A 19839-nucleotide genomic window follows, 5' to 3' on the forward strand; every position below is an offset into this window, starting at 1 on the left:
GAAAAACTGTTGATTTTTTGACAAAATGAAAAATTTGCTGTAAAATGTCACCAAAATTTAAAAAAAAAACATTAGAAATCTAGCACAAAAATCAAAACAAGTAATATGCAAAAGGAAAAAAGCATTATATCATAATTTTTATATATAAATTCTAAGATCCAAATCTTTAAGGAAACATGAATAAATAGTTGTTTTAAATTAAGGAAATGCTATAATTGCCAATTCCACATGGACTGTTTTAAAAAAACTCTGTTTTTTCCATATAATATATTCTATATAAATTAACCTTGAAGTTTTAAAATGCTGAGAACTAAAGAACATATAGGTTTTTGCTTCAATTTTTGACCACCCATAGTATTAATGAAAAAAATACAAACCTCAAAATTTCAGCTTGATTGACTTAACTGTTTAAAAGTTAGATTGATTTAATATTGACAAAAATCAGAAAAATTTAAGTGCCTAGAGTTTATAGTAGATTTTTTTGATTTTTGGCAGAGCATAACTTTGTAAATAAAAAAGGTGATCACTTGAAATTTTTTATGTTGGCAGTTTTTAACCCAAATAATCCAAATTTGTAGGTGTTTTTGATTGACGATGAGGAATTGATGAGTTATTGTACCTTAAAGTTGATATAAAACGCAATAGTAGGAAAAATTTAGGAAACTTTTATGTGCTGTAGTTTAATATCTATAGGCAGGCAGTAGGGTGTCCCAAAAAACATTTTTGAAAAATATATGCAGAGACCCCCTTAATGTGTTCTATCTAATACAAAAACATTAGATTTAAAATTTTTTTGAATAAAAAATATTTCTAGGGGTCCCTCAAGACCCTCGAATACTTATTGGGTCCCTAATATTTTCAAAAAAAAAAATTTTTTTAAAATATGTCAACCTGGTACTCAAGTGAAGCGAAATTATATAATAATTTCAAAAATAATATAGGTTTCAAATATAGAATTGTTATTTTTGGTTTTTTTACATGAAAAGTTATGTTCTTCAACAAAAAACAAAAAAATGCATTTTTTATGTATTTTTATGACAATTTTGATAAATAAGTAAAAATTTCTCTAAATTAAATATTATTTTTGAAATTTTTATATAATTTTGCTTCATTTGAGTACCAGGTTGACATATTTTTAAAAAACTTTTTTTTTGAAAATATTAGGCACCCAATAATTATTCGAGGGTCTTGAGGGACCCCTTAAAATATTTTTTATTCAAAAAAATTTTAAATCTAGTGTTTTTGTATTAGATAGAACACATTAAGGGGGTCTCAGCATATATTTTTCAAAAATGTTGTTTTTTGGGACACCCTAGCAGGCAGTACCAATTTTTTTCTACTTTTGTGTACTTAGAGCAACCACTTGTGGAAAAAATTAAGACTGTGTTAAAAGTAAGTTTAACACTTGCAGCAGCCCATTAGAATATCACTTTTTTTGAAAAATATAATAAATTACATACACTTTGCAGGCATAGAAAATAGTGTAGGCAGTTGAAATAAGTTATGAAACTTTTTACTAGCGAGGTTCTATATATGGACAATCACTAAAGAAGATTTAAAAACCTATATTCATATATACCTATCTTATGACATAATTTTAGGATTTTGAGTGCAATGCTTTTTAAGTTTAAAAGGGTACCTAATAGCGCAAGTTATATTATATTTCACAAAAATAAAAATGCTAAAAGAAAAAGTGTATATACACCTGAAATACAAGTACACTAATTTCTTTATCTCTGATTTACATAACTCAATACTGTCATAATCATTATTAGCAAGTTTGTAGTCTCGAGCATTTCTACCCTTAATGGATGGAGCACTTATTTGACCTATTACTTTGTCAAATGGAATCCAACACTGACTTGATCATGCATCATCAGTCCATTTTAAATTTAATTTGTTTCTGTGCATGGATTTTACATTACCATCTGTTTTCATTACAGATCTCAAGTACAAGCCCTATGTACCATTCATCATCATAAAAGCATGCAATATATTTACCAGTTTAAAAGTTTGAAGAATCTTTTTTTGCCAAGTTAATATTATTCATCAAATGGATATCATAGACAGTATTGCTAGAGATTCTCTGTTAAAATAATTTCTCTCCACCTTGTACAAAACTGTAATCTTGTGCAAAACTGCTTTTTGTGCCTGTGACTGTGCTCATCTCTTCATATTTCTTTAGGTTAAAATAAGTTTCATGGTTATTGATATCACTTGAGATATCAATAACCATGAGAATATTTTAACACCTTTAATGTTTTTTCAGCCCATCTAAACAGTTCATTTGGGGTCATTCCATATGAAATCATTCAGACCATGAAACCCTTATGTCTCAGAACTTGTTCATTTTTACCTCACTTGCAATCCATATTAAAAAAGTAATAACTGCAAACATTTTAGTTAAAAATATACATGAGTTCCAGAGATATCGTCAGTTAAAATAATGCTGACTCAGTATTTTAGTGATTATCTGAAGCGACTACAAAGCAACTTTGGCATATAGAATCTTCATAATGGCTTGGGGAAATTTCCTTAAATTTGGTACCCCAATAGATTTTTACTTAAGGAATCCAAAAATAGCACCCTCAAAACATGGTTGTCTCACGAAATGCCTTGAAATGGGGCTTTTTGTTTCTGTTGTTAAAGAAATTTCTTTAATGTTATATGCTAATGAGAATATTTTTGCAACTCTGTCAATAGTGTTCTCAAACTTTTATTTTGCTGCAGGCAATTTGCTGTGTTTTGAAGGCTAGTTTTACTGGTGAAATTCCAAGTAATTCTATAGTATTATCTAACTTAATTTTTTTTTTCACTTTTTAATTCCTATTTCTCTTGTGAATTTAAATCTTCATCAGTTTCTACTGTGTTTTTGTAACATTTACTGCAGAATTTCCAACCTGGGGTTACATAAACATTATTTTCTTGCAAAAATTTAGCTAAGTCTTGGGAAATCTTTATATTACCTAAGAAACAATTTAGTTTTAAGTTTCTAAAATTGTGAAAAAAAGTGAAAATATAAATTTTTATAAATTTTATGAATTCTTTTTTTTTTTAACTTCCATATCAATTCTGTTGTAATTAATGTTAGATTTTATACCTTTTATAGCAATTTTTTAACTTTCCTTGTGTGTTCCAAAAGAATTGCAACATTTGTAATTTTTCTCTTAAAATACTTTCCATAGACTTGCTCATGATAATAACATAATTCTTATTGAATAATATTTTTTCTTTAAATTTGTGGGTGGAAATTGGTCAGAGGCCCCCTGGTCCTCCCTTAGCCCATGACTATAAATGTCCTAAACTAGTCAATAAATAACACTAGTTGATGTTTTATTCAAATAAATGTTTTAAAAAACATTTTAATTGCTTTTGTTACAAAAATTTTCTAAACGAGATATTTCCTGTTATGAGGGTGCTATTTTTAGATTCCTCAAGTAAAAATCTATTGGGGTACCAAATTTAAGGAAATTTCCCTAAGCCATTATGAATATTCTATATGTCAAAGTTGCTTTGTAGTGGCTTCAGATAATCACTAAAATGCTGAGTCAGCATTATATCAACTGATAATAACTCATGTATATTTTTAACTAAAATGTTTGCAGTTATTATTTTTTTAATATGGACTGCAAGTGAGGTAAAAAAGAACAAATTCTGAGACATAAGGCCTCAAAATTTGTTCTGAGAATGTTTTTTTTTGGACGATTTTATATGGAATTACCCTTTGGTGTGAGAATCTGGTTTTCATTTGTTGCTCGTAGACTCGCTTTTGCTGCTTCTTTTTTTATAGTTCCTTCTCTTTTTATAGTTCCTTCTATTCCATCACATGGAGTTTTGCCATGAGAGTAGCAAAAAGGTGATGTTCAGCATTTACATTGTGATCTTCTAGGTGGTACATTAAGTTTAACACTTATAATTTTTGTTCTCTGACCCAGCACCATCACTGTATTACTTTATTGATTGATTTGGTAGTTTGATTTTGATATTGATTGGTAGTTTGATTTTGATCATAGGGAGTAACTGTGAGAAAACAATAAATTGTTGTTTGGTCATGGGGAAGATGGTCAGAAATTGTACAATAGCATTCACATTTGAGTTGATTTTTTTCATCTTTGTAATATACAGCAAATGGATGTAAAGTAGCTTCTTCTTTGATAAAGTGGTGGTGAAAAAGTTTATACAAAGTTTTACTTAGAGTTTCAATAAACTCAATAATGCTTGTTTGGACTGTGACAAGTGCAGTTCGGTCAGTTGACAAACATTGTTTGTATGTGATCTGATCGTCAAAATCAAAATCATTATTTTCAAATAATGATTTTGAGTTTGACGTTCTTTTGATTTTGACAAAAAATTTACTTTTTCCAAGTAAGTCTTCAAATTTCCCTTTTTGGGAGCTTAAACTATCTATATTACCAACACATACTTTCATCAAATCTTTGTAATATATTAAATGGCCCTTAGGTAACGCAGTGCACATCAACTTAGCATTTTAATGATAAAAACATACGTAAACTGAGTGACTTCCACTACTGTCAACTGTGATGCACCACTTTGACCTTAGTTTACAGAACTTGCTAAATCCAACTTTGTGTTGAGGGTATAACTTCTTAAACTCAAGATAAAGTTCCTTTAATCGAACTAATATTAAATGTTTTTGTCTATGAATTTTTACATTATTTATATGCACAGAAACAAAGTTTTTTTTTTCCTGAACATTGTCTTGTGAACTCTTCAGATTCATAAATTTCAATGACTTTTTGTTTAACAATATCTTCTAGAGGCTGTCCTATTTAAGCTTCAGGTTTAGCAAGCATTCCTTTTTCATTTTTCAACTATCTAGCTTTCTTAACAAGAAAGCTAGATAGTTCTAAAACTGAAAATGTCCTGAAACTGAAAATGTTTTGCAATTGACCAACTATCAGGAGTTAGTTTTAGTAGTTGAACTTTTTCTCCAAACTTATTTTCATTTTATTTTTTATTGCATCTAACAGTTTGTCTAAATCATTACAGTTTATACATTTTTGCTTTTTTCCTGATATCTTTTGGGTCTATATCCAATGCTGATGCTACTAGGTTTGTCCTATTTGTTGCAATTTTTTTAGCTTTTTTCTTTCCATATCCTAATTTGTTGCGCGTACTTACATTTTTGTGTGGAGATATTTCCAACAAAGACACTTATTAAGAACAGTTATTAAATACTGTCTTATCGAGGTCTGAACAATTAAAATCTTCTTTAGCAGGTTCATTTTGACTAACTTCTTTTTTTTTTAAGATTTTAATATCAGTATCTTTTAGTCTTATTTTTCCTACCATTATGACATTTTATAAATCTTCATTTAAAACTCTTCCTACACAACATTTCTCTAACATTTTTTACTAATCTAAATTAAATATGAGGATTAAACATGTAACATAAATTAAAAAAACTTTTTTATATTTTTCCAGTAATAAAATCAGTAAAAATGAAATCTCAAGTACAAATGTGATTAAAACTGTCTAAAATGCAACCAATATAGTATTTCTTCATATAACTATTTTTGCATACACAAAACTTTTTAGGTTTTCTTGCAATAATAAAAACTAAAATAATAAAATCCAGAAAATACTGTGCAGATTTAGATTTTCATACAAACTCTTGAAGCAATTAAAGTATTTTACACTGAAATTATAACCATGTGAAAATTATGTTATTATAATTATATGCATAAAATTAAACAAATACATATTATAAAATCATATCAAATAAATTAAGACACTGATAATGCTATTTTAGGGAAAACTGATTATATTTATTAAGGGAAAAATTAAAAATATACACCTAAGTCATAGGGCTATAATCATGTCATAAGATATTATAGGTTTTTAAATTTTTTTTGGTGATTGTCTATATATAGAACCTTGCCAGTAAAAAGTTTTATAATTTATTTTAATTGTCTACACTACTTTCCATGCCAACAAAGTGAATGTAACTTATCGTATTTTTTTTTAAAAAATGAAATTTTAACAGGCTGCTGCAAGTGCTAAAATAACTTTTAACACATTTTAATTTTTTCCACAAGTTGTTACTCTAAGTACACAAAAGTAACAAAAAATTGGCACAGCTTGTCTGTTGGCATTGAACTGTAGCACATAAAAGTTTCCAAAACTTTTTCTAATATTGTGTTATTTAGTTTAAAATCAGTCACCTGCAAAAATAGATAATTTGGGTGAAAATCTATTACTGTGAAAAATTTCATGTGATCATCTATTTTATTTAAAAAGTTATGATCTGTTAAAAATCAAAAAAATCTACTGTAAGCTCCAGATACTCAAATTTTTTCTGATTTTGGTCAATATTGATTCAATTATAACTTTTGAACAGTTTGTATAATCAAGCCGAAATTTTCAGGTTTGTGTTTTTTTTTTTCATAACAGCTTGGGTGGTCATAATTGAAGCAAATTTGAAGTGGTACCCTGGAGCACTTTTGAATAACTAAGTGATTCCATATGGAATAACCTGTAGGAATGTTAAAAAAAGTCCTCATTCCATTTTATTCCTCTCCCCTTTTTCAATATATACGGAAAGTTCCATACAAATTAGATGTGTTTTGGTGCTTATGAAATCTTACTTTCAAAAACTACTAATAAAAAAATGTGTCAGTAGCATTTTTTTTTTTATCAATAGTGGTTTCAAGGCAAGAGTAATATATAAGTGAAGCCATATAAAACTTTCTACATTCTACATATGGTTGGAAAGAGGTTGAGTTAAATTAATTGATGGAAAAAATCTCAAGGCTTAATTATATATTTTATAATTAAGCCTTGAGATTTTTCAATAATTTAAAAAAGAGATGTAAGCGACTGAAGTTCATGAAAGTTACGTGTTTTTTTTGTCAAACCTCAAATTTTTTCGCTGCGCTCTGGAATTGTTATCAGAGGTGAGAGGCAACAATAGATTTTTTTTTTAGATTTTATTTGATAATTGCTCCCATGCGGCAGCAGGCTATAAAGCAGTTTATGTATGTACTGAAGCCAATAAATATTCCTTTATATTTAAAAAGTCTCTAATGATAAGAAAAAAATGTAATTAATTCAGGTCGTTTAATTGTACCTTTATATATATATATATATATATATATATATATATATATATATATATATATATATATATATATATATATATATATATATATATATATATATATATATATATATAATATAAAGTAAAAAGAAAATAGGGAATCTAAGTCAAGTGTTAAATACAGTCGTCTAACTAAAGGATATGACAGTAAATGGTTTTTTTTTGACGGTCAAAATTTTTCTTTTTTTTTGTTTAAATCTTAATAATAGTTCTTCTTTAGTAAACTTTATCAATACAAAAATAAGTTAATGCTTGAAGGGTAACGTATTCGCATTATTTTGATAATAGCAATTTTGAATAAAATCAATGTTTTTTTTAATTTATTTAAAAATCATTCATTTTATTGCAATGACTTTGCAAATGATGGGTAAAGCTATGAGAAACATAATAGAAAAGATTGAATGAAAAAAAAAAAAAAGTTCAGTTGGAATGTTCTTAATTACATACAATAATTTAGAGTAATAATGAAATAAGAACTTTAATCACTGAAGTTATAGAAAAAAAACTACCGCACATTTTAAATCTCTTGCTCATCAAAATCATTTCAAAATCCATTAATGTTAATTAGTTAATAATTATGTTTTGCAGATGAAAGAAAAAATGTTATTAGTTAAATACATAATTTGTTATATTCTATTATATTATTAATAAAATAATATATATATAATAGATATTTTTTAAAACAAATAATTTTTAAAACAAAGTTTAAACGCCAGGCAGTATTGATAAATAAAAGGCTTAAAGAAAAAAGTTTCCAACCCCCTAGCAATTAAAGTAGCGTATCATAAACAAGAAAAATATTTTTAACGCTTTTTCAAAATTTAAATGATTTTATGAAATTTTATTATATGCAATCAATTAAAATTCTAAGATACTTGATTGAGTTTTCGGTTTTATTAGATTTGAATATGACCAGTTCAGTTTTGCTATAGTTGAGAAAAAGCTTATTTGAGCAAAGCCACTGAACTAGATTGGCCAGATCATGATTAATGTAATTTTTTTTAAAGATTTGTTGATAATAAGCAAGTTAGTATCATCAGCAAAGTGGTAAGGAGTTGCAAACTTAATTAAGTTATTATTGTCATCAATGTAAAGAAGAAAAAGTAGTGGTCCTAATACTGAGCCTTGAGTGACACCTTTGAAACAATTTATTTGAGTAGATTTTGAGTCATTGGCTGAGACAAACTGAGATCTGTTGTGAAGATAAGAAGAACAATTTAAGAGGTATTTCTCTGATTCCATAATATTCTAATTTCTTGAGTAGAATAGAATGATCTACTGTATAAAAAGCTTTTTGTAGATCTACAAAGACACCACATGCAAAGTTTTTATCATCAAGAGCTTTTATGATTGAATCAATAATTTTAATAAGTGAGTAAGTTGTGGAATGATTAGCATGAAAGCCATACTGGTGTTTGTAAAGGCATTTAAATTTATTCAAAAATGCTTAGAGCCTCTTATGCATAGTTTTTTCAAAGAGTTTGCTTAGGTTAGAAAGAAGAGAGACAGGTTGGTAGTTAGAAATAATATTTTTATCATTATTATATATTTTTATTTAATAAGTTATTGTGGATTGATATTATTTTTATTATATCATTTAGTGATCTATTTTTACTAAACAGCCTCAACTCATTTATAGCACATACAATTATTAGCAATATTAGGTTTGATATCAACATAAACAGAATAAATAACTAAATTGACTTATATGTAAGCGAAAGAATTAGAAAAAAAGAAAGACTAAACATTTAAATTTTTTAACATCTTTGTATTTACAATAGTTTATTATTGAAAACACTTCTATTCACTAGCAATGGTAAAAGACATCTAGTCTGTAGAAAAAAAAGTCAAGAAATATAATATTTATCTGTTCTTTATTATTTTATCATTGTTATTAATTAATATTATAAATCTATACAATTTATTTACTAATTCTTAATAATCTCGCGAGCCCCCTGATTATCTTAAAAATTTATTTAAAAACATGAACAGTCTGTTTAATCCTACAACTAAATGCAAATACCTTGATACCAATGAACTAAATCAATCTATTAATCCTTGTACAGAAATTTGTTTCCATCTTAATATTTCTTCTCTCTCATTTCACGCCAATGATCACTCCAGTTTTATTAGTACCATTCTTGAGATATGATTTTTTAAAGCCAAGTTCACTTCTTGTGCAATCTCTTTGGCTGAGTATTTAGAGTATTTAGATACTATTATCATCGGTCATACTTGTTATTCTTGGTTGTCCAGAATAGTTTTTGTTAGTAGTACCAGTTTTTTCAAATTTCTGAATTGTTCTGAGTACACATGAACAAGATACAGACTTAAGAGTTCAAGCTATTTCAGAACTGTAAAAACCACCAAGATGTAGTCCTACAGTACGCTGTTTTTTTTCAGAGCTAATTGATTTATTTCCCATCTTATTGGTCAAATTATGGACAAAATTTAAGCGAAAAATACCAAGTTTATTTCAAATGAGTTAGAGCATACTTTGTATATCTTAGAAACTTTTGTTCAGTTATTATGTAAAAAAAGATATTTAAATTTACTTTTTAGTAAAAATTTGACGTCAAAAAGTAAAAAGCGACAGTTAAAAGACAATAAGAGTGCAAGTGTGCTAAACTAATGAGTGGCTTTTTTACACGGCCTTAATTAGCGGTCTCTGTTTAAGTTAAAAATAGATGGTTAAAATAGCGTAATTTTTTTTTTTTTTCTTCTTTCTTTTTTAATATAAAGTTTGTTTTAATTAACTGTAAATAAAAAAAATAGAAAAGGCATACAAAGTTTACTGCTTAAAAATTCAATTAAAAAAAGATGATAATGTGTATATATAATCTAAAGTATAAAAAATCACGAATATATACAAAAAAAAGATGAATTATTAATCCATAAAAGTTCTTATTTTAAAATTTCTAAAAACTTATTTAGTTAAAAGTACCACAATCTGTGATGTGCAATGTGACACAAAATATGTTGCTAGTTCTAACAGCGATTTTATTTCCTATGTACAAAAACAACATTTAACTCCTATGCCAATCACTATTGAAAGAATGGTATCAGAAGCTCGTCAACTTGGTTTTACAGATAATCATCGATATGGACATATTAAGGATCTGAGTCCACGTCAAAAACTCCTCACCTATATGTTTCAGTCTTTTGATGCAAGTCGTTCTCCATTCAAAACCACTTGGTATGAAATTTAATTATTAAAAGTATATAAAACAAAAGCTCAATTCATTTCTTTATTATTGTTATTTTGAATTTATTTTGTTTCATAAATACTTAAGGTTTTTTTTTTTTGTTGAATTTTGCTTAAGCTATTGATGTGTTATTACTATCTTCAGTTTCTAGTTAATTAAGAATTGTATTTTATATATTATATATTAGCTGTCTGCCTGTCATGTTTGGTGATTCTGTTCCATACTGACATATTCTATATCTATTTTTTATATGGTCTATATACTTTAATAATTTTATGTAAGTGGTAAAAATATTGATTTTAAATTCTTGACCATGGTTTTGAGTTAATTATTAACGTTTAATACCTAAAAACTTCTTATCTTAAACTGTTAGCAATATGCAGGGGAAGGTTGGGTGCGGGAGAATGCGTTTTACATTTTAGCTTGTTTTTGCGTACTTGGAACTTCTTAGAACTTCTCTTAAACTTCTCTAAAATGAAATAAGAAAATAAAACAGTACAAAAGTAAATTTTGTTTAAAATCTTAACTTAAATAACAATATCTAACAACAATCTTAGTACTTTATAATGAACTTTATAATGTTAAAGTTATATGTAATAATTTATAATAAATTATATTTTTAGTTCTATTTTAAAAATAGAACTAAAAACATTGAAAGCACCTTATACCTAATCAATCGCTTACACATACTAAACAAATTTAGGAAACTAATTACAAATAAACTTCCTTTTCTTGATAAAAATTCTAGAATATAAATTGCAGAATATAAAGTATAATATTTTGAGTTCAAAAAATTAATTTTTAAATAATAAGCTATTGTGTGTATTAGATGCAAGTTTAATATAGTAGTATTCACCCCTTGGAATTAGGAAAAATGAGGTCGGCAATAATTTGCCGACCTCAATCTTTTAGAGGTCAGCATCAGGTCGGCAAATAAAAAATTGAAACAAAATTCTTGCTATAAAACATATAAATGAGGTCACTTTAAGGTCAGCAGTTAGGTCGGCATTGCCGACCCTAATTCCAAAGGTTGTGTATTAAACATGCATCTGCTAAATACACACAAAATCTAAGCAGATATTCAAGCAAGGTAACAAAATATAATAACTAACAATATTCATTTATAAAAATAAAACTTCACTGTATTTTTAAACACTTTGAGTATATATATAAGTAACTTTACAACAGTAACCAACAACAACCTTGGTTTATAAAAAATAAAACAGAACTGAGTTTTTAACAGTTTAACATAAGCAAAATAAAATATAAAAATTATATATATATATATATATATATATATATATATATATATATATATATATATGTATATATATATATGTATATATATATGTGTGTATATATATATATATATATATATATATATATATATATGTGTGTATATATATATATATATATATATATATATATATATATATATATATATATATATATATATATATATATATATGTGTGTATATATATATGTATATATATATATGTGTGTATATATATATATATATATGTATATATATATATATATATATATATATATATATATATATATATATATATATATATATAGAAAGCAGAATTCTTTATTTTACTTAATTAAACCTTGGATAAAGACTGCTGTTGTTTACAATAAATTCATAGAACAACTACAGTCAAAAGTATAAAACAAACAGTCAAAAAATTAAACAATATAATCAAGTTACACAAAATACACACACACACACCTAATATTGCTTTTTTGTATGTTCTGTTGCAAATATTTGGAAATATCTTGTTTTTGACACAAAAAATTTATAGACCAATTTTATGTGGTGTATCAAGCAAAATGTAAAATCTTGCGTGTGCATACTGGCAGGCAAAACAATTTCAAAAAAACATTTTGAATTTTGTTAACCTTTACTTTTACTTTATAAACACAGCATTTCAAATGTTATGATCATTTTTTATCATTAGATAAAAAATGAATATTTTAATTGTGGTTCAATATATAAATCTAGAAAATTTTTATGAAAGAATTTTGCAGAAATGCATTGCAAAGTTGCCTGACATTGCTTGGAGAGACCTGATAAGTTTACTCAGACACTTCTAGTGACTTGACAAAATACTCAGGCATACAAGTCTTTGGAAGCATATAAAACATTTTTGTGTGATCATGTGCAAGATTGTTGGTATGCTCCCAGCTTCAACAAATTTATGTTTTATAAAAACTAAGGTTATATATTATATACATATATTTGGTTTCTAAACTGATTTTTATGGTCTTAATAATATTAGGACATTCGCACCAAGTAATCAAGTCACAATATATAGAGTAAGAAGTAAATAAACACTTTATTTCATCCAACTTTTTTATAAAAACTATTTTCAAAAAGTTTGAGAACTATATTTTATAGTAAAACAAAGTTGATGAATATTTTATTATATAGAAATCTTTATTTTGAAAAAATAAATATTTCCACATAGTAAAATAAGCAATTTTCAGTATTTTACTGGCGATAGATGTTATCTTTATTTAGTTTCTTCCAAGCAAGCGAGTTGGTTTAAAAAGTTACATGTGTGAAGTATGGGTTTGTCTTCACATAGGTCGATAGATTAAAAAAGCCAGCTGCACCTGTCCACTTGGACAAGGTTCACTTTGTTTAGATATTGCTGCTCTATTTTTAAACTTTAGGCTGCTGTGTACCATGGTTTAAATAGAGAGGATACGTCTACAAGTCAGCTTTGTTCATGGAATCCCTCAAAGCGCAGTGTTGATGCAACACCATTAAATGCTATGAATGTTAGCACAAATAAAAAAGGGGAGAGTTACCCTCATTCAGTAATCTTTTTTTTTTTTTAAAGTTTGAGATTATCACCATGATCAAAGTAAATGAAAACTATTCGTATATTGAGCCATCATATTGCATATCAGTCAGCAACTTTAACTCCTTACATCAATCCAATCTTGTTATACTGTATTGTTTTAAAGCTGTTATTTTTATTAGCTTAGATTGTTATAGTAATCATAAATCAAGTAATCCTGAGCCAGGTTCAGAAGAGACATATTGTTAGCCAGAACCTATAACTTGTTTGTTTGATCCTACCTGCAATAATCTAACTTTTAAAACATTCCAAACAACTATATAAAGAATTTAGTCAAACATTTTTTGAAAAACAGTAACATCAATTTGCTAAAGCAACATATCAGCAAAATCAATGATCAGCTTGGCAGGTTCATTGGGCGGGAAGAATTATAGCTTCAATTTGTGTTTGTATTTCACACAAATAAACATTTTTTCAGTGAATCTTTTATACAAGAAGTCATACAATATAAAAAAGATTTTAATTGAAAATTTACACAATATGGTAAAAAAAATGGAATACTGTGCCAACAATTCACGTTTTGTGAAGTTCAGTTAAAAAAGCATAACATTTGTTTATTGACTCTGATTTTCATGTTATGGCTGATATGCGTTTTTTAGAAGCTTCTCCTAATGGAATATTAACCTGTTCTTGTCATGAAAATTGTCATGTATTTTAGAGAGAAAGTGTCCATTTTAATATTAAAGCGGTTTTATTAACAAGTAAAGTGATAAAAAAAATGTTCTTGGTAGTGATGGTTTGAAATCAGATAATCTTTAGTTTTTCCAGATGCTCGTTTGCAAAGGTACATTTATATAAATAAGAAAAAGCTATTTATTACAGTATCAAACAGTATGTACCTTTTGATTCCTCATTCCTCTGGACTCTATGATGTTAGCACAACCCAAAGGTTCTTTGGGCTTTCATATAAATAAAATAAAACTGCCACAATATAAATATAAATATATATATATATATATATATATATATATATATATATATATATATATATATATATATATATATATATATATATATATATATATATATATATTAGGGTGTTTCAAAAAACAATATTTTTTTAAAATGTCTGCCCATACCCTCTAAATGTGTTCTATGTAATAAATTAATACTAAATTTAAAAAAATTTTTGAGTAAAAAAAAAATTTAGGGGTTGCTCAAGACCCTTTAACATCAGACGGGTCCCTAATATTTTGAAAAAAAAAGTTCTTTAAGCATATCATGTTGGGTCTCAAAAGAAGGGAAATTTTATAAAAATTTTTAAACTAATAAAAAAATTTATGGTAACATGAATTAAAAAAATTTATATAAAAAACTATGAAATTATGTTTTTTTTAATTTTTGTTAAAAAACGATACTTTTTAAGCTATAAAATTTAGACCAGTAATCTTAATATAAAAATTTTGCTTCTTTTGAGACCCAATATAATAATCTTTAAAGAACTTTTTTTTCAAAATATTAGGGAGCCGTCTGATGTTTAAAGGTCTTGAGCAACCCCTAAAATTTTTTTAATTTAGTATAAGTTTATTTCATAAAACACATTTAGGGGTTATTAGAAGACATTTTCAGAAAATGTTTTGTAGAACACCCTAATATATGTATAGTTTATATAATAATAATCTGAAGCAAAACTTTATTTATCAATAAAATAAATATCTAGGCAGCATGATATGGTTCATTTGGTTTTTTTTTATTCAATTTAAATTTGTATGCAATAACAAGATTTCCTACAATATTTATATTACTTTATAATACCTTTATTTAAATTAACAAGGGCTGATATCACAATCATTATATCACAGGCTTGGCCAGGAAGGCGTGCAATTTCACGTCATAATATGACCACGCAAATACTATTTGATTTTACTTCACTTGACCACAGCTGTTAATAAGTTTTAAGAAATTTGTATGCGTTTTAAAAACACGCTATAAAAATCTTAACTCAACTATTAAGAAACTTTAAAAAAACTTCGTTAAAGAAGCAAATAAATTTTTTCAAAAAAAATAGCGAAAAACAAAATAAAAATAACTTAACTAAAACTAAAATAGCAAAAATAAAATTAAAACTTAACTAAAATAAATAATAAACTATAATGATAAGATTATCTAAATTACATTTGGAATAAATAACTTGGAATCGTTTATCTTTACTAATGTTTTTATAATTTCATATTATGCGAAACCCTTTTTAAATAAAGTAACAACTTACAACTGACAATGGTTTAATAAACGCGTACATTTTAAAGTTTACAAAAAGATTCTTAACAATTCTTCACACAAAAAGTAAAAAAAGTAAAAATAATTAAATGGTTTATTTAAAAAATTGTTATAATTTTTTTTATTTAAAAACATTTATAATAAAAATAAATACTTAAATAAATATAAAAAAACATATACTGTTCATTGTTTTTATAAAAAATCATTAGTAGTGATTTGTTACTTTATTCAAATGCATTTCAATAATATAAAAACGTAAAGATCAAAGTTATTTAATTCAAACAGCTTTCAAAAAAGTTTGTCTTTTTTTTTTCTTCTCAGCAAAAACTTTAATAATTCTAATATAAAGTTCATTAAAGAGACCTTCGCTGTTTAAAGTTGTCGCTTATAAAAATTTTTTTTTTTTAATTTTTACTTTTGTTTTACTTATAAAAAAAAATCTTATATAATTAAATAATATAAATAAAAAATTATACAACTTTCAATGATACTTTAATTAAAATCATTAGCTACTTTATTTAAAAGCGTTTTGCTAATAAAAAAACATTAGTAAAGATAACGTGTTGAAATTATTTATTTTCACAGTAATTAAAAACTAATTATTTCAGCGCATTTGTTTAAAACCGTGGTTAAATCATCAAAACAAAATATTATTTGCGTGGTCATATAAAGACTTGAAATCGCACACCTTCCTGGCCCAGCCTGACATCATTTAAAAGATCTATTTGTTTAATTAACACAGTGGTTTGTAAAATTCCTAATTGTTTTGACATTTGTGTTGTTCCAACTTCTTGCGTCTAAATTGTTATTTTCCTTTTAAAAATGTTGTAATGTTCTTTTTCTACAAGCTCATCTTTAAATTTAAATTGATTTGTCAGCTTTTTGTCTGCAACATGACCTCCTCAACCACCAGACAAGAAAGTAATTACACCTGTTCGACTGATCCCTAAAAAATATTTAATTACATTATTGTCCATGTAATTTGACTATGATTGAGCATGAGTTATTAGATTTGATGGTCTCTCGAAAAAAATCTCATAGCAGTCCTTAAATGCAAAATAAAATAAAATTCTTATAGGAGTCAATATGCACACAGTCACTAAAGTTCTTCTTAAAACACTCTGGCAGGTTACTTATTATTAGACATTTATTAGGCCATTTTATTAATTGTTGTAATCTAATTGCTAAGTTTGGTAACCAATTTCTCTAAGTTCTGGATATTATGCTTTCACAGACACTAAAACAAGTGCAATATCTTTATTTAGCAGCCCAAGTTGCAACTTCATAAGTAAATACTCCCATATAATATTAGTATGAATATATTTAATTATGTTATGATATATAGGGGTGGATCCAGGATCTTTTGATCTTCGAGATAAGTTAATGACATGGAGCAAACTCCAAACATTTATATGTTTATACTTATGTCAAATAAAGATATATATCTTATATCACCCCCTCTTGATGATATATATGTAGGGTTGCCAGATGTCCAGCTTTTACCAAAGAGAATACACAATAAAAAGTTATTTTTGCAGGTTTGGCGCTGTATTCTCCATAAAAGCCGGATGTCTGGCAACCCTATATATATGTATATCATCAAGATATAAGTATTGATGTATAAGTTGAACATCTGTTTCAGTAGAGATCAATAGCCATTTATGTACATTTAGAATAGACCAGTTGTGAACAACAAACAAATAACATGATGCTAAACAGCGACTTTGTCAAGCAACAGTGATTTTACAATTGGTTAAGAAAAGCTATTGCTAGATGTATATATAGGGCAATGATTCTAGATATATATATATAGAGATATATGTATTCTAGATATATATATATATATATAGATATATGTATATATAGATATATATATATATCTATATATATATAGATATATATATATATCTAGATATATAGATATATATATATATATATATATATATATATATATATATATATATATATATATATCTATATATATATATATATATATATATATATATATATATATATATATATATATATATATATATATATATATATATATATATATGTATATATATATATATATATATGTATATATATATATATATATATATATATATATATATATATATGTATATATGTATATATAGATATATATATATATCTAGATATATATATATATAGATATATATATATATATATATATATAGATTCTAGATATATATATATATATATATATATATATAGATATATGTATATATAGGGCAATGATTGCTAGATGTATATATAGGGCAATGCTCAGGGCAACCTTAACACTTCTCCACTATAAAAGGCAAAAAAGTTTATGAATCTTTCTATGAAGCTGAACGCTATCTCTTATCTAACAAATTTCTGGCAAATTTAATTATACTAACATCAAATGGGACAATGTGACCCGTTCAACTCAAAGCCTTGAAAATGAGTCAAATTATAGTAGTACTGTGATTGAACATGTGATTTCCAGACATGTTACAAAAATACAAAAGATTTGTCTACAATCAATCTAATATTTACAGAAATGCAAAAAAAATAATGTCTGATATATCTCCAGGAACAACACAAGGCAACATTACACAAGGACACTGTTATATAATATACAACTTAAAATCGTCAAACTTTTTTTTTTTCTAACCACCACAGCTACTCTAAGGTAATTAATTAATACTCTAAAGGTGATTAAGAAAGTCTAAGCTCATTTAAAAGTAGCATGAGTTGGGCACAAATACTCAAAACCTATGATTGTATTCAATTAAGTTACATTTTTATAAGAAAAATCAAGTCAACTAAATATTTCAATCAAAACATTAAATCAAAACATTTAAACTAAAGCAAATAATAATAGCACCAAAATTGTTTGACTTGTTAAAAAAAAATTGACTCATTGTACATGGTAAAAAGTTTGACTCATTGTGCTTGGTACAAATTTTGTATAGTAGCTAAGATTTCAAACACAACAGCAAACAGCATAAATGATAAAAAAATGTAGTACCAAAAATATACAAAATAATTTAAGCATACTAAGTATAAGAAAATGTGATTTGAATTGTAATTAATTGTTAAGATTAAAAATGAACTTTAAAACTTTTATTCAAATGCTAAATCAAAATAAAAATTAAACTTGAACATAAATTTGTTGCAAGAAAAATTCGGCAACTTAAACAACAACAAAAAGACAATAGCAAACATATTTAATGAATACTTTCAATCGGTCTTTACAAATGATGTTAGTAATGAACTTCCTGAATTTGAGAGCAGTCAAATTCAGGAAGTTCATTAATAAGTCAAGCAAATGATAACATATTCTTTTTTTGTGAAGTTTCAATATTGTCCAAACTAGAGAAGTTAAACATTTAAAAATTAATCAAAATTGATGATGAACATAAATTCTAAAAAACTGTCCTATTTTGTATTCCAATAAATATAATCTTCTTAAAAAGCTTTAAGTTTAAAAGCAATAATCAACATATTGCAAGTAGTTATAGGCCAATTTCGCTCACATTTGTCATAAATGAAATAATGGAAAGTATAATATGACTCCAGATGAACCATCTAATAACTAGTAACCTTATCATCTCCCAACGGCATGGTTTGATGCTAAAAAAGTTTTGTGTAATAAATTTGCTAGAGTGTCAAGACTTTGTTAGTACAGCTTTACAAAATAAAAATCCATTCAACCTATTGCTCATTGATCTTTCAACACTTATAAATATTCAATATGTATAAATATTTATATTAATCCATAAAGTTGTTCATACTGTTTTAACAATGTATTTGCTGCATGGATAAAATTATTCTTAAGTAACATTTCTAGGCTCAAACTCAATACCCTATAAAGCCTTTGTTTGACTCCTTCTCAAGCACCAATTGGGATTCTATCAAAGAAATATGATATATCAGCTCTTGAGAAACCTTTCACATCTAAGTTATAGGTCACAAATAAAAAACTGTAACATTACAACACTAAAAACTTGCACATTAAATGAAGATCTAATTGTGTGCTTCAAAATTAATTATTACTAGTTAAATTGTGTACATCCATGTAGTAATAATAAAACCTTAAGGGATTAATCTCTATACAGAAGAAATCCTATTTAATTTGAAAAGAAACTAATAAAAGAATTCTGTTTATTATTAGAATACTTTATTCTTAACAGAATATCTCTAAATCATTTAATATGTTCAAAAAATGTTCAGACAAATACATTGGAGGTGAGTTTGATCCCTACCATGTCCTTATAGCACCGGACTTAACTTGTTTTTCCGCGCAGCAGTTTTTTTGTCAAGGTTCCTGTTTTGGAGTAAAAGACTAAAGAAAGGGTTATAATCACAATTTAGTAGCCTCCTCGTCTGTAGTGGCCTTTTTGACCTTGGGGAGGTGAATTAACATTATAAAAA

General features: G+C 26.0%; 1 protein-coding gene across 1 annotated transcript in view; it reads left to right on the forward strand.

The window, feature by feature from the left end:
• The window catches only part of LOC105843976 (uncharacterized), a 48835-nt gene that overhangs the window by 1148 nt on the left and 27848 nt on the right, over nt 1-19839 (forward strand). The window contains exon 4 of the mRNA XM_065793972.1: nt 10055-10316. Within this exon, the coding sequence (XP_065650044.1) occupies nt 10055-10316 (262 nt within the window). The remainder of the gene's footprint in view (nt 1-10054; nt 10317-19839) is intronic.

This window comes from Hydra vulgaris, chromosome 03 (genome assembly GCF_038396675.1).
Source record: "Hydra vulgaris chromosome 03, alternate assembly HydraT2T_AEP".
In the NCBI taxonomy this organism is placed as follows: domain Eukaryota; kingdom Metazoa; phylum Cnidaria; class Hydrozoa; order Anthoathecata; family Hydridae; genus Hydra; species Hydra vulgaris.